We start from the raw sequence: 22,456 nt of genomic DNA on the forward strand, positions 1-22,456 counted from the left end.
CCACACTGCTGTGGGAGGCGGATGAGATGCCGGCTGTCTCCCTCTAGAGACGTTTCCTCAAAGACTCGTTTCATCTTCAGCTGTATTTACCTCAAACTGTTCCTAAGGATCAATAACTCCGCCCCCTCCATCTTCACCTCCTATTGCTGTAAATCTCTCCATCTTTGCCTTCGACCCAGAAACAGACAGACACTGCTGATGTGACCCCCAGCGGGCGTTTCACACCTCCACTCCAGCTTGTCTGGTAAATATATCTACCTCTTTGAGCAGATGAGCCACCATTGACCCCCCCCTCCCCCCCAACACACACACACCTCATCTTACAAACCCCCCGAGGGTAGGCCAGGCACTGTGAAACCCTCTTTTATGGCTTTCTTCACTGTGGATGTGTAACCTTTGCTTCAGCTCTGTACTGCTGTAGCTCATTGTTTTTCTGCAAAATGTTTTTTTTTTTCTTTAGCTCAGTTCAGTTTGGATTCGGTCTGACAGCAGTGTGATGAGAAGTCATACAAACACATTTGGTTCTGCTTCATTTTGAAATGAAGCTGGCAGGGACAGACATTCAGAGCTACACAAGGTCAGTATTACCGTGAAAATAAAGTAATGGGACTGAAAGAGACAGACTGAAAGTCTTGAGCCACTCTAGAGCCCTTGTAAGGTCATAATGTTCCCCACACTAGAAAAAATGGCGAAACCACTTTGATATTCTTGGATCACTACCATTTGTTGGGCAAAAATACAAAGTATGTCCTGAGGGGAAGATGAGAGAGGAGTTACCTAAATCAAAGCCCCCATTTATACATGCAATTAGTATGTGATGTGATCTGAAGATGGTGTGGTTCACATTGTTATCAAAACTCACCCAGGTGTAAATGACATCTGTATACAGTTTGGTCACGTTCGTAAGAAAGAAAAACCAACCAGTAAGTTGGAAGGTCTCCTTCCTCTGCCTCTTCTCCTATCTCAAGATGTCATCAAAAAGCTACAGACTCAAAAGAAAAATATGTCAAATAAGTAGATGTGCAGGAGCACAAACAAGCTTTTCTTCTGGCTCTGATTACCTTCTAACAGGATTGCAAGTTAGCCACGTTAGTAATCTGTCTAGTTTGTGAGCTACTGTAGCAGAGAAGCTAACCAGTAACATGCTTGGTAGCTTGGAACATGCTAGCAGTAGCCAGCCACAGTAGCCTACCAGTCAAGCTTACTACCTTCCAGTTAGCATGGTAGCTGGCTCGGTTGCTAACTGGAGTTTACGCGGTTCATTCAAGTGATAGTATTTGTATCATGGACTTCTGTCTGACGCCTGACTGCAGATCATGTTGCGTTGCTTTTGTGGAGCAGTTAAGACTCTAGCAGAGCAGGGTTATAAAAAACTGGAAGGTGCTGCACAGCTAATAATACTCTATTTTTGACTCTCTGATGCTCTGTTCTGTCAAAGGTCATCACTGTTAAGACTATTTGCTATTGCTTGACAGAGCATTTTGAAGTATAAAAGCTCTGTTCAGATTTACACTGATCACAATGATTCCACTGAACTGTTTTCTGTTGTTAATGCTGGTGGGACTAAGTCCTTAACATAAAAACTTAAGCATCTTAGCATGCTATATTTAGCATGTTAGCATGCTATGTGACCATATAGCCATAATCTCAAAGTATAGCTGCAGTCTAACTCTTCTCATGTTCAAACTAGGATCTTCAGTTGTGTTCTTTGCAATGTAGTTTCAGTTGGGTGTTGTTGTTCTGCAAGAGAAAATGTGATGCAGATACCAAATGATATGAGTGTGAAAATATTATATTTAAATGATATTATTCGGTCTGATATTGTGTTCATACTAGCTGTTTTCTGTTGAGGGAAGGGCCTTATTTTGTTTTGTCCTAACTTATCAGAAGTGAGTAACATATCCGTCACTCTGACCTAATTTTCATTTGGCACAGATGGAGTAGCTGTTGCTAGGAGCATTTAATAATTACCATGTCGTTTGAAGAAATATGTAGAGTTTTTATTTCTGTAAGTCGACTTAACACATGTACAGCAGCATCCATATCCCCCGTTATAGCAATTTCTTTCCCCAGTTTTCTGGCACAGGAAGATGACATTCCAATTCTTAATCCTATCTGCAAAGCCCTGATTGGTTGATCATTTCTCCAACTGGGGAATAACTGTCACATCAGACCATAGATGTATTAAGAGAGCTGGATATGGCGCCGCCACTCAGCCTTACTGCCAGTTTGTCCCAGTGGCCACTTGTAGTATTGCAAGGAAAAAATCCCCTGTGGCCCAATCTCTCTCTCTCTCTCTCTATATATATATATATATCTATATATATATATATAGATATATATATATATATGATCAATGTACATCCAGGCGTCACACCTATGTGAAAAAAACATTAACATGTGGGTGGTGATTCAGAGGTCTGGAATCAAGCTAGTGTTGTTGAATGCAAACATTTCATCTCAAACAAAACTGTCACTCGTTGATGTTTTGATTGAATCATCTAGTATGTGTCACAAATCTTGAGATTTGTTGGAACCCTAAAGGAGAAAACACTAAATGACCTTTTTGTCCCTTATTTGAGTTCTTGGGACTATCTGGTCTAAAAGCCTAAATCATTCAGATTGTTCTAGCGGTTCAAATTTTGACTGTCAATTTTTAGAAGTAAAAATTGGATGATTATGACTATTTTGTCCAGATAAAAGCCTAACATAGCAAATGCAAACAGAAAATTCCAAGACACTCACAAACTTTGTACCATTTTGACAGTTTACAAGACAAAGGATCAGCCATTTAGACTGTTTAGAAGTCTCGTCCATGTCTTCAAATTTAGACTTGCAGGTAAAGGAGGAGCACAATGAGAGCATCAGTCGATTGTGCAAATGGTTGAACGGCATACCTGACAGTGACCTCTTGTCTAGACAGTAAGAAAAAAAATAGCAAAAACATAGTTTTGAGGCATTTTTTTTCATAGTTTAGGAATAATTTTTATACGCTCTGAAGACTGCTGATGTTAAAAGCCATTTAGACTGTTTCTTGTTCTCTGGTGTAATCCGCTGCCATCAAAACTGTTCCAGGTGTTTTGTTTCTCAGGAAGGCAAATGGATGTTATTGATCAGGATATGAAGGAATGTAGTGCAGGGAGAGAAGGAGGGGAGTGTGGGTAGAAGAAGCCTCAGGATGTGTTCAGACATGAGGAGGCTGTACAGGGAACCAGACAGGAAGAAAAAAACTAGACAACCCTCCTTCCATGTTTCCTCTTCCATGTTGTTTTTCTTTCACGTTCCTTCTTGTTCTTTAGAAGAAGAAGTATCCTGAATGGTATGTGTATTGTGGAAATAAAGCAGTTGAAGTTATTTATTGATTTATTTTCTTGTTTGTTCGTCTGTCTGTTTTGTTCTCTTTTGTGTCTGGTCAGTATGTCCCCTTGTAGGTTTGCCTGTCTGTCCATTGTTTGTTTTTCATCTTTGTACTGGTTACTTAGTAACTGAATTGACAAATGTATGGAAAGACAGGTCATTCGTGAAATGACTTGATGATAAAATAGATGAATGGATGCTAAATTAATAACTTGATATGGAAGATGGATGGATGGATGGATGGATGGATTCATGGATGGTTAGGCAGAAGACTGGGATCAGACCTCAGATCTGTTTCCTGTTCAATGGTTCACTTAGTTGCATGTGAAATTGTCATTTAGATCAATCAATAGCAGCTCAGTGTTATCAGATCACACTGTTCCTGTCAGCACTCACATGGATGTCAATATTAAACAACAGCTCTTAGGAAACAAGTGTTTCTATAACAAACGGAGAGACTGTTAGAGGTAAGTGACTACAGAGTGACCTGATGATCCTAGAATAAGTTGTCCCAGTTTATGGGTGGGTGACGGCTCAATGGTAACTGTTGGCCTGGTTGCCCCGGGCAACCATATTTGAAATCGATGGTTTCAAAAAATGAAGATAGAGAGCAATAGGAAAATCAATGATGTCTCTAAAATCATTGATTATGTTCACGTCAATTTTGTTCACAATTCAGTCTCTGAAAATCTAGATGACATTCTAAAATCCTTGATTACACTCACTGTTTTACCTTGCCATTCTACCTAATGCTTGCCATTCTCTAAAAATCATCACTTACATCAATTAGATCATTCGTTCTGTACTGATACTGTTCTGAGTTTGTTCTACATTTGCTCAGTGGTTCTGCTGTTAAAGAACTTCCAGAATGATTGATGAGATCTCTTAAATATAATATTTTTAAACCAAAACTCTCCCTGTCTTGCCCAGGTGCCAGCCTCCCGAAGCCCCAGGTGAAGACAGCCTCTTTGGGTCAGGCTGGTAAGGCTCGTTCCCCTCTGCTGCCTGTCTCGGTCCCTACAGCGCCGGACTTACCGGAGGAGGGAGGAACAAAAGCTGTCGAGGATTCAGCTGCCAACGTAAGTTCAGATGGAAAGACAATTGTAGGAAATGTGTGATTTTGTTTTAAACCAGAGGTATATTACTGGGCCATGAGTGTCCATGTCAAACATTGTCCCATTTGGATTCAGATATGCCATAATGTGAAATTCAGTGTGCAGAGGGTTTCCAAACATGAAGCAAGAAAAAGTATAACTTGCCAAAGGTTGGTATTTAAAACTTAAACAATGCTTAATATTCCTTTTACATAACTGCAATAGTCATCTAATTAGTAAAATCTAATATTATATATGAGATCACAGTTTCAGATTGTCCGTCATTCCTCTTATACCTCATATACTAAGATGTACTCTAGTGTTTGATGCATTTGCAGCGGTAGTGAGTCAAATTGGTTTAAAGTACATCATCATTTCTTAAAATTGTTTGCCTTTTACTGTAGCTGCCGTTTTTAGCTGTTGCTATGGGACTCGTGAAACAGCTGTTCCAACTAATTGGTTATATCAGTTGTATCTGAGATTGTGCTCCATTAGCTGCAGGCCAGATGCCTTCAAGGTTTTCTACAACTCGTAAAAATGGAAAATGTTCCACGGAAACTATCCAACAATCCATCTGGAGCTTCCTCTGCGTACGCAGTGTGTCCCAAACTTCACATGACAAGCGAACAACTTCTCTAATGGTTTGGTGCCTAAATTCAGAGAAAGTCTATGGTTGCGTGTGAGTAGAGATTGATATACAATTCCTGTGTGTTAAAGATCTTGACTGGGTTTTGGCCACAAAAACTGTAGACTAAAAGACTGCTACTGACAATGGTTTGGCCGAAGCAGCTAAAGGAATTTATGTATTATTTAAATGTTATGATTTTTTATATCAGTTTTTGCTTTTCTGCTTCCAATGATATACTGTTTCAGGGTTATTCTAGTTTACTGGGTGGTATTGATTGATTGGTACCAACACATGATAGCAAAGGACACTGAATCATTTTTTTACTGAAGCCATAGAACAAACCTTTAATCCTCAAAGTTTATTTTCCAGTTTAGACCTTCTGGAAGATTACTGCAAACCTGCTAATTTTACATACCAATGAATTCACCAAATAACAAGGTAATAGCAGTAGTAATAGTAGTAACTTCTGTAAAAGCATTAACATATGAAGTTCTAATAGTAGTATTAGTATAGTAGTAGCAGGTGCATTAACAGTAATAGTTGATGGTTCAGTCAGCTAACTTACGTTGAATAGATGTGGATGTACAGAATTGATATTTGGAGTTTAGGCTCTTGAGGAAACACTGAGCTCAGCTAAGCACAGCACAGCAGTGAGTGGGTGATGCTGGTGGATGGTGGGGTGAAGATGTTGCTTTTGAACTTCTACATGAACAGCAGCAGCTGCAGCAACTGACACTGTGGGTTTCAGGTTAGTGGTGTGGCAGCAAAAGAGTGACCAGTGACTAGTCAGTGTGTCGCTCTATCGGAGGTTGTTTGGTACGATTCCTGAAAAAGCTGACATATTGTAGATATAACATTTTAACCACGCCACAATCATATCTCCTGTCGCATGTAAAATCTGAATCTCTAAAGTAACCAATAACTACATTCTCAAATAAAAGCCGGTATTTACATAGTCGCATGGCTAGTATGAACAAATAAAAGTTGATAAAATGCATTGATGGGATGAAAATACCTGTACTATAATAGTAAATTTAGCACGTGTACATTTCCACGGCTCTAATTCCATCATTGAGATGGAATTAGAGCTATATGAATCTGTTGCAGAAACAGACAGTGGATGAAAAGTAGCAAGTCTCTAAAATGGAAACACTATGGTATAGCAGAACCTCTAAACCTTTGGTTCCCAGTCTGGGAGTCAGGACCCTCTCCCCAAATATTTTTCCAAGATAAATCACAAGATGAGAGGAACAGGATGAATGAAAAACATATATATCCTTCGCAAAAATTATATTTATTTTTTCTGATTTTTCACTAATGATTTCACTTTTCACTTAGATAGATTTTTTTCTTGTGGAGGAAGGGATAGTTTTACCCTTCCAGGTCTAATTCAAATGAAAATTTGAAAAGGTAAAATTACTTAGTAAATTGCTCACATTTAATCAGGATCCCTTTAATTTGGTTATTAAAGAATTTTGACCAAGATATGTCCATAGTGGGACATTTTACAGTCTAAAAGTAAACTGCTCAGTATTCTTGGGTGGACAAACTATGTAACGGAGACAGTGTTTATATAGAGACATATAGACATTTCTGTGCTGATATTTCTTGTTACTTCCTGGCCGACACATACACTAATACCAATATATGATGCAATATTGATCAGCCCAGCCAAATGAATGGTTTAGCTCTAATCTAAACTGAACTGAAGGACACAGCTGGAGTAATAAAACAACTGTCCTTAAATATCAAGGAAGAAATTCCAAAAAATACAAACAGAGAAAAAATAGAGAGAAAAGTAAATGGAGGGTGGAACAAACAGTCTGAGGAAGAGAGAGGCAGAGAGGTGGGAGGAAGGTATACATATACACACACTCACACAGACACACACACACACACACACACACACACACACACACACACACACACACACACACACACACACACGAACACACACGTGCACAGCTTTGTCACTACACCTGTTTTCTGCCCTCTGGTGTATAGGTGGCTTTTCAGCTGTAGAATACAACAGAGTTCATTAGTGACTGAAACTGAGGAGAGGAAGAAGAGAAGGAGGTGGGGATAGAGTAATAAGAGGGAGGAGAGAGGGAGGATGTGTGAGAGAGAAAAAGGGAGAGGAGGCGGAGAGCACAATGAAACGAGGACAAAAAGAGGCGGTGGGAGAGGAATAAGAGAGGGAAGAAGAGAGAGGATGAGAGGATGCGTATAGAAAAAAGGAAGGGGTTGTACAAGCGGGGGAGGAAGAGAGTAAGAGACTTGGGGAAGCATAAAGGGAAGAGAGGACGGGTAAAGAAGAAAAGGCAAAAGGAAGGAGTCAGAAAGGAATAGGAAAGGGAGGATAATAAGGAGGGGAAGATGGGAAGAGGGGGATGAGAAATGGAAACAGAACAGATGAAGCAGGGGGTGTACTAGAAAGAGAGGAAGAACAGAAAGGCAGACAAGAGGGATTGAAAGGGGGAGAGGAGAGACAAAAATAAGGCCAGAGGAAAGAAAACATAGGAGAAGAAGGGGTGAGGAAAAATGAGGAAACATGGGAAAGGGTGAGGAAGGAGACGTTGAGACTGGGAAATTGGAAAGAGAAAAAGAAGAGGGAAGAAGGGACAGCAGGAGATGAGGGTGGAGAATTGGTAAATGGAGGGAAAAACAGGGGGAGAGGTAGGCGAGAGGAGAAATAGATGGAGAGGGGAGAAGGAAAGGCGAGGAGGGAGGGGAAGGCAGAGCAGGACAGGCGGAGAGATAAATGACAGAAGATGATGTGGAGGGATGCTGGACGTCAGGACTTGTTAAATATTCATATAAGACTCAATGACAATAGGACAGGGGGAGGCGTCTCCAAGGCAACAGGAAGAGCGGGATACTTCAGGAGGGACAGACAGGGAGGAAAGAAGAGAAGAAGGAAGGAGATGAAACAAGGAGAGGGGAGTTATAAGGCAGGAAAAGGTAGATGAGCAGGAGGTGTCACCCTAGCAACAGGGGTGCTTCAGGAGGAAGATGGATGGAGGGACAAAAGATGAGGAAAGATGAGACAAAAAAAAGCAGTGGATGTGGAAGTGAAGAGGCAGGGATGGCCATCACACCAGGATGACAGGGATGCTTCAGAAGGGACAGACAAGGAAGAGGAGGTAGAGGCGGCAAGGGGTGGAGAGACAAGAAGAAAAGATGATGGGAGAGGAAAGGAGTGGAAGAAAGGAGGGAAGGAGGCAGCTACAGAGGATGAAAGGAGGAGACACAAAGAAAAACATGGGAGAAGCATGGAACTGATAAGAAGGAGTGGAGAAAATTAGATGGAAAGATGGTAGAGAGGAGAGAGCGAGAGGGTGTTAAAGGTCAGCAGGTCTTTCTCTTCATCTGCTGCTCTATCTCTGTAATTGATCTAGTCTTTTCCCATCAGGCCCCTGGCCTATCCATCACTTACACACGCACGCACGCACGCACGCGCTTGTTGGGACCTGTGTTTTTTGGCAGCTGTGGCTCAGGACGTAGAGTGGGCCGCCCACTAACCGGAAGGTCGGTGGTTCAATCCCCGGCTCCTCGACTCCACATGTCGAAGTGTCTTTGGGCAAGATACTAGACCCCAACAACCCCAAAACCCCGGATGTATCATCAGTGTGTGAGTTTGTGTGTGTATGTTTAGAAAAGCCTCGTATGAATGGGTGAATGTAGCATGTAGTGTAAAGCGCTTTGAGTGGTCAATAAGACTAGGAAAGCACTATATAAGTGCAGTCCATCCACCATTTAGCCCCTTAACCTAACATCAGCCATCACAAATAAATGAATAACCCTAACCCTAACTCTAACCTAAGCCTGTACCAAACCCTGAAACCAAGTCATAACCCTCAAACATCCATTTGAACTTGTGGGGTCCAGCATTTTGGTCCCCACAAAGCTGTCGGATCCCACAAGTATAAATCTCACAAATAGACTACATTTAGCTACAGACCCATTCAAAATCAGAAAATACCTGACGTGTGTATGGCAATTAAGTTGTGTGTGCTTTAACACTGACAGCATGTTTAATACACCAAAACAAACAAACTTAAGCAAAAGGTTGGCCAACGTAGCTGACTAGGCTACTGACATTCAGGGAGACAACAGATAATGTTACACCACTGCCTTTAGTAGTTGTCTTAATATGGCTTTAAAAATATAGTAACATTATTTAACATCCCAAAGTTAGGTTACCAAAGTTTCTCTGTGGTGCGCCTTAAGGTGTCTCTTTTGGGTTTGTGGTTTTCTTCCCATTGATTTTGTAGCTGCAGGGCTTCTCTCCTGACAATACTACACACTCACTTTTTCTCTTTATATTATATTTGAAGTGGGTGCAAATTTCAACCCGTTTTGTTGCCGTCATGTTCTTTTCCCTTCACTGTATGTTATCCGATCACAGCTAAGTCCAGTCTAGCACTGTTGGCAGCGCGGTCACGGGTGCGCTGCTGGTATCCAGAATCACCAGAAAGATTATTCCAGTGTGCAGGAAGAGAAATGTACTGCGCAGCCAGTCAAAGGTGATTTAGATTAGGTCATTGTTTTTAAAAAACACTGTAATTTCATCTGCATTTTAATCTCGTCTTTTTTCATCAATGATATTGCATGTTGATATAGTCACAGTTAGTGTTTAATGACGTTGGTGCCATCTCGTCACCGTCTCATGGTACTCATGGAAAAAAAGTATTTGACGAACATATTTAGTGAAATTATCACTAATACACTAATTTGCTCTTTTTCCAGCACATTCGATTTTAAATTAAATATTGGACACGACATTTAAGTGCTAAGTCTCAGCTTTAATTTAAGTAGGTTTACATCAATATAGAAAGTGATGTGTGTAAGACATAGCACTTTAAACATACAGTGTAGTGGCCAAGGTTGCTCTCCAAGAGCTTCACTGCAGCCTCCTTCAGCTCTTGCTTCTTCTGGGGCCTCTATCTGCCTTTAGTCTGGTCTTCACCAAGTGGACTGCTGCTAAGTCAGACTGAGATCAGGTGATTGACTCAGCCAGTCGACAATATTCCACTTCTTCACTCTTAAAAGCTCTTTGGTTGCTTTGGTCATATGTTTAGAATCGTTGTCCTGCTGAATGATTAAATGTTGTCCAGTGAGTTTTGATTTATTTGATTGAATCTGATCACACAGAATGCTCCTGTATACCTCTGCATTCATCCTGTAGCTTCTGTCAGCAGTGAAATCATCAATAAATGCCAGTGTTTGATAGATGAGGTTTGGGTCATGAGCTGTTTCTTTTTTCTCCACACTGTTCTCTTTGCATAATTTTGACAGAGGTTGCTTTTAGTTCCATCAGTCCATAGAACTTAGTTCCAGAACTGTACTGGTTTCTTTTTCTGTGTTTTTGTGAACTGCAGTCTGACCTTTCTGTTTTTGAGGTTTACCAGGAGTTTGCATCTTGTGGTGAATCCTCTGAGGTTCTGGTCATGAAGTCTTCTCTTGATTGTTGACAAGGAAAGATGTCTGCCTATATCCTAGAGGTTTTTCTTCACCATGCAAATGATTTTCCGCTCATCCTCAAGACTTGTGCTCCTCAGTCTATTAGGTCATTTCTTGTGCAAAACTGCTTTTTAACCCAACTGCTGATTTTGGCAAAAACCAATGACCTTTGATATCTCTCTGATAGATTATAGCTTTTCTTTGAGCATCATTATTATCTCCGTCACCTTTTTACTCCTCATATTCACAAACCCAAATCTAAATGGCAACTCTCAACTCTCGGTCAACTCTGAGTCACGTGTGAACTAACGTCGAAATGACACACAGCTGCCAAAGAAACATTTAGTAGCCATGTGTCCAATTACTTTTGAACCCTCACAATTTGGGCACTGTGTTAAAAGGACTATATCTCACACACAGTTCTTTCTATACTGATGTAAACCTACTTAAATACTTACAGTCTGGACCCTATATACCAGCCCCTTTTCCCCAGTCACTGGGGCCAGCTCACTATTGTTGCCATTGCATTGCAAACAGTCCTGTATCCTGCATCCTCTTACCTGTTACCTTTTTCCTGCCTGCACTCAGCTACCTGTCTTTAGACCTCTTGCCAGTCTGTGACCTGCCTTCCAGGCTTATCCCTGAGGACTTGTATGCCTGATTTGACTGTTACTTATTTCCAACCTTTAAGCTTGTACACTAATTTTAGTGGATACCCCTTTTCTTCTACCTGCTCCGTGTGTGTGCCTGCATCTAGGTCCTCTATCCTGTGCCTTTAAACATTCCTGACAAACAAGGTAAACAAGTCCTTACTCAATTCTTACTTAATAGTTCTTTTATATTGCTGTATAACAAAAAATAATGAAATAAATAAATTAAGAGCAGAAATAACATTTATCTATTTTAAATAACTAAGCACAATTTTTCTAGTATATCAACAACAGTGTTTACAGCAGAAAAGTCACTCAATTGTATCTCCCCGAAAACAAAAGTGAAAATCTAAAAAAGTAATAATAATCTTTACATCAAAATACTGACTAAAGTTTAAACTGAACAGAACACAGAGAACTGTTTCACTATTAAAACTTAAGGAATGTCTTAGCTAGTGCAGACTCTAGTGGTGTGTAAATCATCTACGTAAACAGGAAGTCACTGTGCATCTCAAGCTGTAACATAACTGCCATAAATTACAGTTTAGGGGAGTAGTGATATATTACACTTAACAGCCAATTCTTTCTCAATTTAAATAGGACTTTGTTTTATTTATATCTGCATGCATGGAGAAATATGTGTTTCAGAGTTCGTAGTATTTATGCAGGTCAGAGTAAATGGATAATACGATAATACTACCATAATCAATTAATCCATTTAGCTGGATGTTCTTAGCATAATCTTTTGTAATGTTGGTAGGTATACTGGGTTAATTTTGTAAAATGTGTCATTTTAAATCTCCCTGATCTCTCAGTAGTAGGAGAAATTCAGCAGTTTACCACTTTAGCAAAATTTTAGGGGAAAAAATAAAATATGTGAACAGACAGCTTCAGACGTGTGAACAGTTTTTTCAATATATTTCACACTGCATCAGTGTGAAACGTGTTCTGCACACTCAGTTGTGTTTGGCTGAATCTCTGGCTATAGAGAAGTGTGAATCCAGGTCAGCAGGCCGACATAGATAACAGGATAACAGAGAGAAACACCGAGCATCAACAGGCGTTTTATCCCATCGATGAAGCATGTAAAGACTCTGTGAAACTCTGCTGTTATGGGTCAACAAATGAGATCAGGAGGTCACCTGGGTTTTGTGGGGTTCTTTATACACTTTTATGATTTTTATGGAAGTGTTTTTGTCCATGGAAAGTGGAAAATATGTGGCAGTGTGTGGCTGAAAGTGAAAGGTCAAAAGATCACACTCTGGGTATTACACAGATAAAGGACAACATTACAGATGTTGTTCGTCCATTTCCTTTCTATAATGTGAATCCTCACAGTCATTTCAGAGAGATTTATGACATCTGTTGAAAGCCCACACAGAAAACATTTTCAAAGATTCTGACTACACATAGTACATTATTTAAATGTTAATTTTAGCCAAAATCTGTTATAAGCAAGATTGGGAATAGAAAAGATCCAGGAAGCACCAGATGAGCTGTTCTACTGTAGATTAAGTTACATTGTCATTGCCAGAGCTCACAGAGGGCAAAATAATACAATAAACCAAAGACAAAAGAATATAATAGAATTTCTACCAAAATTGGGCATTTAAGATCTGGACTACATCCAGTGTTAGTGTGCCATATTTGGTACCATTTTGGGGAACTGTTGGTACCCCTTTAGTGTCTATTTCCAGTGACTCTTAAACAAAGATCAAAGTCATGTAGCTAGCAAACATAGTATAATATTAAAAATCTGTTTAGTGCCTGTCGCTCTTTACATACTGTACATACAGTAAACTGAAACTCAAAAGGATTCAAAGACAGTATTAGGCACTAATGCATTACTTAGAAACTTTTTTCAGTACCGAGTAATGTAAGGGATTACAACATGATATTCAGTAATTACGTTACAGTTACTAATCCCAGTAATGCCATATTACGTTGACATTTGGGGATGGACTTGTTCACTGTCTTACTGGAGTTTTAGGGAGGGTTGATATCTGTTTGGTGTCGGTGTACTGGAATTTGGTTGAGGTGCAGGGTAGGTGGTAGCCTCAACCAAAAGAGGTGAAATGCAACTACAGGTAAATCCAAAGTTGTCTGATTCAATTTTTGTGTGTTCTTGGCTGGCTGATCAGGCAGATGGGGACTTTCCTTCCCTAAAAACAACCACATAGGTCGTCTGTGCAAGTAGCTTATTCCACTTTTATTGTTAGGCAACCTCAAACAGCCGTAATAATTTAAAGGAGCAGAGGAGGAAGTAAGGTGACCTAATATAAGAGCGACCAAGTCCGTGTTGGGAGGAGGTTGGGGTGGATGGCAGGGTCGACAAAACACAGGCGTTTGAAACTGGAAACCTCTGTTTGTTTCCCAACAATGGTCAGCGTTGTTTCTTTTATCAATGACCATTCCACAACCTTAACTGTTAAATATTGTAACCGTGATGACGAAGGTCCTCTAACCTTAAGGAAGTAGTTATTTTAACCCAAACCACAATCTTTTCCTAAACCTAACCAAGTAGTTTTTCTGCCTATACCTGACCAATTGTGACCGTTCAACAAGCTTGACTTTGGGTTTACTACTATAACCATGATGACGAAGGTCCAGTACGCCTGCCGCCATAGGGGCGCTCTTTCATAAAGGGCTCCTATGGGTTGTATCAGATGAAAGGCACAAACAACCTAAATGGTCGTTTCGGTTGGTGAACTTGTTGGGCAAATTTTAACCATAGGCACATGTACATTCAGGATTCACCTCTTTATTAGAGTTGGAGGGTGTGTGACTATGCTTCTTAGGTCAGGATGTTCGGAGACCTTTGAGCAGTCACCAAGACTAGGCTAGCTGCTGGATGGTCGGTAATTCCTTCTAAATTGCAGGGCTATGTAACAAGGGTTAAACTGCAGTGTGATGTGATGTAATTACTTCTTCAATGAGTAATGTGTAACTAGTAATTGATTACAGTTTTCAAGTAACTTGCCCAACACTGTTCACAGGTATTATCGAGACGAAAATTCTGCAGCCATCTGAGCAGCTCTGTAAGGCTGGACTGAGACACAGTAGTGCTCTGAGCTAAACGCTGAAGTCAGCACGCTAATATGCTCACAATGGCAATGCTAATATATTGATATTTAGCAGGTAAAATGTTTAACATGTTCACTATATTATTTTAGCGTGTTACCATGCTGATATTTGGAAACAGACATTTTGAACTGATGATGGGATAGGTGATGAGTGAGGTAACTACGCAAAGTTATTCTAATTTATCCTCCAGGGGACAATGAATATTTGTACCAAATTTCATGGTAATCCATTGAATATTTGTGGTATGTCAGTCTGGACCAAAGTGGTGGACCACCTACTGCCATCCATAAACTGGTTGTTAGTTGTTGGCTGGTAAACTGGTTGCTGCTGGTTGATTCAGAATGTTTGTTAATAGATGGAGTCCTGCTGTGACTGGGCCCCACTGATGTTCTAATTGCAGGCAATATAAAAATCCATATTTGACTGGAGGGGGAGTTAAGTTGTCCTGAGGCAGAAAACCAGTCAAAGGCTGATCCAACATTGCTCTCTCTGTTCAGGTTAAAAGCTTTAAATGGACTGAACTGATATCTGATATCTGATTTTTGAAATCTGGATCAGCAGACTCAGGCCTATACACAAAAATGAAATATTAAAGAACAGAGTTGATTAAAGTGGTAATCATGATTCACCTGCTTTCATTATTTGACTTTTTGCAGGACTATTCGTCACAGGCTAAACAAATTATTCTACGTTTTATGGTAAATTATTTACATTTTCTAATTTTGAGAATAAACAAGGAAGAGCAAACCAAGTTCATCAAAATTAATAAATTAATTTCAAATTCTCAGTACAAAACAGGAAATTATTCGCTTTATCGAAGAGATTTACATGAAGATGATTAAACACAAAGACAACAAATGCTACAGGTGTAAAGTGTACTGTTGAATTATTGAGTTTAAACTGATAATTGTGGATTTTTTTTAGTCAATCCAGTCTGTCTGTGTATCTTTAGTTCAGGAGCCTTTTTACAATACCTTACTTAAGGATTGACTTTTTCTCTGGAGTGGAAATATTTATGCAGGATCATTGCATTATAATGAAGGATTTGACTGTATACATCACTAATCCACCACAAGTACAAGTACATTCCGCATTGACACAAACCTTTGGGTTGAAGTGTGTGAAATATCTATGCCTTTATTGTTTTTCTACAGCACTAAGGAGAATATCAAATGTTTTTTTCCAACTGCATGAAGGCCTCGCTCAATATAACACACTCAGAGAGTGTGCAGTATGTGTGAGAGATGTGTACTTGACTGTCCAACTCACACAAACACAGGCACACACACACGGATGGAGGCACTTAAACCGACCCGCTCAGAGGTGACAGTTTGTATAGCTGGACCAAATGTGCCATTACACAGTGATCACAGAGTATCTGCAGGATTAAAGTGCAGCCTTTCACACTGCCAGTGTGTCCTGTCCTTTGAACCGCCCGCAGACCAGTGACAGCAACAACTCCAAAATGTTTGATGTGTTGGACTGAGAGGCCAAATGTTATCTAAACTGATGCAACAGTTTGTGAACTTGCACATTATCGCTGTGTCCCATATACTACCTGTAAAAACTCAGTTTACAGCCTTTTATCATCCTCGTTGATGTGAAAACATCAGACATCTGATGCTAGCTCGGTAATAAAACCCTACCATGCCACGGGGCATCTCTTCTGCATGGCTGCTAACAGCGCTGCCCGCTGAGTTGCTAGTCACATGGGACAGCAGTCAAGCCAGTGCTACCAGAGTCTGGTTTAGGAGTAGTTCAGCCATTTTCTCTAGCATTCACCATCGGAGCTAAGAGCATCATAGCAGCGAAGTCGACTGCTTTCAAATCTTGCCGCTCTACACTCCTTTTGTATTACTCTGCTATATCTCCATTAGGGTTAGGTTTGCAGTTAGCTCATTTGAAGATAAGACTAGGTCAAGGACTAGGTTCATAGTTAGGTGGCTGTTATCCTGTGTTGCTCTGTGATGCAACAAAAACAAAAGCCTGACGCTTCAGATGGCAATATGAGGTTAGAAGCAGGGGCTCCTTGAAGGATTAAATCATCAAAGTTTAGGGTGCAGCCCTGCAGATAACCAGTGTTTGAACAACATTTCACTGACCTTATTTCAATTTGTAGTTAGGATCATAGATATGATAGGACATTGATATGTCATCATTGAAAAGCTGTTGAAACAACGGTTCAATATAACCAGACATCTAAAAAACATAAACTTTTCAATTACATTTAGCATAGGTTTAATATAGAATTCTTTTGATTGTAAATAACCGAATTTACTGGAGAAAGGAGGAGACATTTTTCAAAGGCTTACAATGTGCAGGTTTCAGTAGATTAGTCATGGCTGTGGATGGTAGGAGTTTAGCTTCAGTTTGTGTTCTGAGCTTCAGCTCACAGACAGCAGCTTTCCACTGGCAAACAAGTGAAGTAGCTACCGGAAGTACTGGCTTTGTCAACCAAATAAAAACCAACTGTTGATCTTTATAGATTGGTCTAAAAATGTCTCACCACTGTTGTTGGCAGTGGATGAGATTGTTGATCAGGAGGAATGGTATAATAAAATACAGTCGCTGTGTACTGGGGATGTCAGGTGCTTATTCCAGTTTGTAACTCTACCTTGAGATAAGCAAACCTCTTAACATGCTATTCCTGTTGTACGGTTAATTACTCTCATGATCCAGCCATCACAGCATTGATTTCAGTTGCTTACGACAAATAATGGTGCAGGAATGGAACTATAAGGATATTCGTGATTATGGCAAATGGATTTAATGTCAGATCTTTTAGCTCTCATAATGGCTGAAGATGGCGGTGAGCATTAAACCCAAACCCCACACTTCAAACACATTAGTTAGAGATACCACACAGACATTCAGGCAGTTTTTTATAAATTGCTTATGGCCTCTGTAACCCCTACTTTTTGTTTTTCAGGTTTACGAGCAGGACGACCTGTCGGAGCAGATGGCCAGTCTAGAAGGACTGATGAAGCAGCTCAATGCCATTACCGGCTCTGCCTTCTAACCTCTGACCCCCTGGCCCGGCCCAGCCCTCTGCCACAGTCCAGTCTGGAACCCATCTTCAAGCCTCGATGTCACCTGCTGTCCATTCGCCAGGGTCGGCAACAGGTCAATCTGGGTTTGAAGATGCCTCTTTGGAACCTCCCTCTGTGCTGGTTTGAGTTTGTTTGGTTTCTACTGGTCTCGGCTAGTGTCTACTATTTGGGACCAAGATTGGGCAGAAGAGAATTAAACAGAGGATTAACACTACAGCAGCACAGAATCACTCCAAGAACAGGATATGGGTTGAGGGGCCTCTTTAGGTGTTCAAACTGAAACCCCTTTAGACCCTTCAACCTAAAACACAAAACTAGAAAAACCCAATGCCTAGCGCCTCAACATAATGAAACAAGAGGAAAGGATTATCACAAAAAAAGAAGACAAGTTATAACAACCCTCCTGTTTCTCCTCTTTGTGGTATTTATTAGCATCCTCCTCCGCTGAGATCTCCACAGCTCAGTTACTGTGACTGTACCTCACCTATTTTTCATGATTACTGTTGAAAGTATTCCTTTTTTTTCTTTTTTTGGGGGGGTGGGGTATTTCAACTTTGTGCAGTTACAGGATGCGTATATGGTTTGAAAATGCTACCAGAACCTGCAGTAAGAAATAGAAAACAAATCCTTGGCCGCCAAAGTTACACCAAAAGTTTCTTTTTCTCATTTGGATCTGTGGACACTTGGTGTGGTGACTGAGGTGTTCCTCTCTGGCATTTTTTTGCTGTTTTTCCTCAAAATCTCTTTTTTTCCTTAGTATCTCTTTAGTATGAACAATAAGTAAGATTTACTGAACCAGCCATCACCCATAACCCATGCAGCCCCTCCACCTCTGGATCATGAGGTTTAAAAAAAATAAATACATAAAGGGATTAAAAATGTGATTTTGGCCAGACAGAAAAAAGTGTGAGAACCTACTAGACTGGTCTGAAATGGTTGGACCTGGGTCCAGCTAAATGTACTCTTAAAGGACTGTATAGAAACCTCTAAAGACTCCCACAGTCTGTTGCTGCTCTTGACCAAGCCTTTACTCTCCCTAACCCAAACTCCAGTCTTTACCTACAAGGACTTGTGTCGTTGCCAAATTCTCATCTTGGAAAGCTTATTCTAACTCTCTTGGATTTTGCTCCTTGTTATAGTCTTTCTCAGTCCCAAACACGGACTTGAAATCTGTGAAACGCTGATGATTTGTATGGAACAAATGTTAAAAGAATTCTGGATTTGGATTGGTAGTACCTATCCCATCCTTGACTAATGACCCTTTTTAGAATTTACAATTTTACAATTCAGCATGAACACCTCGTTCACAATTTGCCACGTTGCAATGTATGTACATCACATTCAGTGCATGGTCACCCCCTGCTGGTTGGAGTTCTAAAGAGTACTAAAGTGAATACAGTGTTGGCTTTTGGGATGTGTTCACAAAAGATTACATTTTGGAAGCACATTCACTGAGGCAAGGTTATAGTAAGAAATGATTATGAGCACCATCATTCTGTTTAGATAAAATATAACAAAATGCCACGCCCTTTGTCACTCCCGTCAAAGCTGGAACGAATAGAAATTTGGCATTACTGGCTACTAGTCAATTGTGAAGGGGGTGTTGCAGCAACAGGATCAAGGATCAGGATTATTATTATCATTATTATTATTATTATTATTATTTATTATTATTATTATTATTATTATTATTATTATTATTATTGAGATTAGAAATGGTACTGTGGCTGCCAATGATGATGATAATGAGAATGGTCTCTACTATTGTTTATTTTTTCACTTTGTGCCGTTTCAGTATGTGTTTGACTGAAGGTGAGTGTGTTGTATTTGCCCCTGCTCTTGATGAATCCCTATTTATTTTTCATGAGATAAACACTCACGTACCTCTGTCAGCCTAGATTGCCCACATGGTAAAATTGCAAAACCGCCATCTTCACTTTCAGTTTACTTCAGGTGGTTCCATTTTTATACAAAAATAAGAAAAAAATATAACAAAACAGTCACATAAATAATACATATTCCACAAAGTATATTTTTACATTTGCTGTCCTGTAAGAACTGTTGTTTTTTTTTTTAAATCAGGCTTTTTAAAACATATTTCCACAGAGAACTATTATAAATATTATGGTAATGAACCACCATGTAAAGTGATAAAACACAGCCCACAGTTACACACAGATTAATTTGATCCAAATTCAACTATTGACTGTTATGTAGAGAATTTTTTGTGTGTTTTTAGTTTTATTATAAGCATTCTTTAAAAAGTGGAATGAGGGAATGAAACCTGCAGGGTTTTGGTTCAGGGTGACCTCTGTAACATGAGGACTTGGATGCAGTGAGCGTGCACCTTTCGATTCTTTAAAACAACTAGACTTTCATCAGAAGCAAAAAACACATCAAAGAAAGATCTGATTTTAAGAATTAGTGTGAGCAAATTAATATGTTAAACACTGCAGTGCCCTGTAAAAAAAAAACTAAGCTGGTGTGTTATGTGAGCCATAAGATTCTGTGTTCAGAAATTAAAGTGATCTGCCAAATAGGTGGTTTATACTACTGCAGCAATCAATTTTTCGAAAAATTAAATTAATTATTTTTACACATTTCCTGAATAGGTGGGAATAAGAGGAGTTACCCCCCTCATTTAAGGAGAAAATCTGGTTTGGAGGCAGAGCATGTGAGCAAACAACTTATGGAAATTGATATTTTTTGATGTGTGCAGAAAGGCAGGAACTTAAAATGACAAATGATTCATTAATCAGCTGAAGAAAAAAAAACAGGCCATCAGTATGCTCCTATTTGACTGTGTCACCTCAGTCACCATGTTGTAATTTACAGACCTTTATCTTTCTGTGATGAAAGGAAAAAAGCCTGAGGGAGACAGAGAGAGCGGAGGCAGGGAAGGTGAATTGATCTTCAGAGGGAGTTTGTATGTGTGAGCCAGGGCACGGAGGAATGAGGCCGGGAATTCATTATAACGCCGTTTCAAATATTATGATTCAAGCTCACGCTCGCTGGGCTGTTAGAGCGGCGGGGAAAAGTCCCAGGGACAGAGTGGATGGAAGGGTAACATCTCTGCAGAACGAGTGCAGGGATGAAAGGTGAAGGAATGCAGGCAGACGGGCTATGCGGGGATCAAACTCATCAGCCTGTTCTGGGAGATACATCCAGTCTGAGCCAAGTGCTCTCACTCTGTTTCCAGTCGCTCTTCTTCTCCTCCTTCAGAACACAGAGCAGAGCTGCAGACAGTTGAAAAGGTCCGACGTTGCCGGACCAGCCTGAAATTTGATTTAAAGGAAATGATCTGGTTTTAACAGTAAATGCTAAATTTAATGGTCTGTTGACACAAGCGATTTTTTCTTTTCAGTGTCAAAACGGGAAAGAAAGATGAAAGCAGAGGGAATTATTAAAGTTAAATGATTGTACTGGGGGTTTGGCACACATTATTCACTGATCAGCCACACCATTAAAACCAGTCACTGGTTCTAATGCTGTGTCTGATCAGTGTAAATTACAGTAAATATCAGTACTGCTGATTGTTAATCCATCAGTTCTTAGATTGATTTCCTTCTCTCTGGGCAGCCATTCATTTAGTTCAGTTCTATGTCAATCAAACTGCAGAGACTTGAAACTTAACCTGGTACTTAGCTTAGTTTCTTAGCCTTGTAGGCAAGCTTGAGAAAGGAGAGGTCATCATCCCGTGGCAGAGCCGGAAAATACAGACTACGAAAATGTTGCCAAGTGTGGTGGAAATCGACACAGCTGAAAAAGTTGTTGTAAATCAACTCAGAGAAATAAAAGCTCTTAAATAGACATTTCTTAGACAAACATTAAGTTAACCGTTAACCACGCAACCATTTTGGGGACGAATACATCATCGCTATTGACTGATTAGGCCAAGAAAATGGCAAACATTTGCACAATGTCAGACTACTTAATGAAGTGAAAATGAATTTCCGCCTCAATTTTGAGCTACTTAAAACTTGCTGCAGATAGATATTCCATCAAAGTCAACATTTGGTCCACTTTATTTTGGTCTAGGTTACATAATGTGTCCAGCAGACAGCTGGGACTATTTGAGAGTTGCCTGCTGAACCAACAGCAATGGAAAAAGCATCATTTTTGTCATGGCATTCACGTTTGCTTCTTCTGAGTTTCCAGCCAAAGAGCTTGTCCGCATTTGTATTATAAATCCACCACATTTTAGATTTGCACATTAAAAAAACACAGAAAAAAAGTCAAACTATCACAAAACAAGTTTTGTGCTTGGCTAGGGCAAAAGGTTTTTGTATCAATAAAAATGAAATGTGACAAAGTGCAATGGAAACAGACTTAGCGTATAAATCATGACGTACATGAAGTATGTGACGTAAACGTCCACTGAAATTTCCGCTCCACCCAAGAGACAAAAAATAACGGCAAATGAAAACATCACATCTGTGTGAGAGAGACTGGAATCTTTCAAACATTAATACATGAAACGGAAATGAAACAGAAATGTCATATTTTCGTCATATTTTCCGCATGGTTTTCATTTGATGTTTGACGCGTACTCTTTTAATTACGTCATCTTGTTGCGCCCTTTCCTCCGTAGTCGCACCTGACTGGAGAATTAGTGCCACCAATTAGTGCCCGATTCATAATACTCACGTAGCAGTAATGGAGGGAAACATACATTAATTCACAATGACTGCTGACAATGTTGACTGCGACAGATTGTGAATCTGTAGCAGGCTTTAGGTAGAGTTCCTCACGATCCACCCCGTTCCTCATAACGGAGCCCTGAGTCAGGCTGGTCAGGGTTCTGTTTAGATTACGGAGGGTCACAAGTTTGTGTGTCAGTGTTTAATACCCAAGAATACTCTCTATGCGCATTGAAATGAATGTAAGATCAATTGGGTTCGGATAGGTCCTTTGAGGACCAGATCCACAAAGACTACTTCCAAGCCTCTGCAACTTTGATTTTAACAAAACAGAACTAAAACCAATGGTTGCCTGGAAGGAAGGAAAACAATGATGGTCCTTTGCGTTTGGTGTTTATGTGAGACATTTGATGAGTGTTTCAGTTGTGGCTATGTCTATAATATTTTCAAGCAGTGTAGTCACATTTAATTTGCTGATTCAATCTGTTAG

At 39.9% G+C, this 22,456-nt stretch overlaps 1 protein-coding gene across 1 annotated transcript in view; it reads left to right on the forward strand.

Moving 5' to 3' along the window:
* The window catches only part of dcc (DCC netrin 1 receptor), a 306,576-nt gene extending 288,554 nt beyond the window's left edge, over positions 1-18,022 (forward strand). Inside the window, exons 30-31 of the mRNA XM_040158011.1 lie at positions 4,288-4,436; positions 17,206-18,022. Of these exons, the coding sequence (XP_040013945.1) occupies positions 4,288-4,436; positions 17,206-17,295 (239 nt within the window). The 3' untranslated portion in view covers positions 17,296-18,022. The remainder of the gene's footprint in view (positions 1-4,287; positions 4,437-17,205) is intronic.
* Positions 18,023-22,456: the final 4,434 nt, after the last annotated feature.

The sequence above is a fragment of the Xiphias gladius genome, chromosome 20, assembly GCF_016859285.1.
Source record: "Xiphias gladius isolate SHS-SW01 ecotype Sanya breed wild chromosome 20, ASM1685928v1, whole genome shotgun sequence".
Classification (NCBI taxonomy): domain Eukaryota; kingdom Metazoa; phylum Chordata; class Actinopteri; order Istiophoriformes; family Xiphiidae; genus Xiphias; species Xiphias gladius.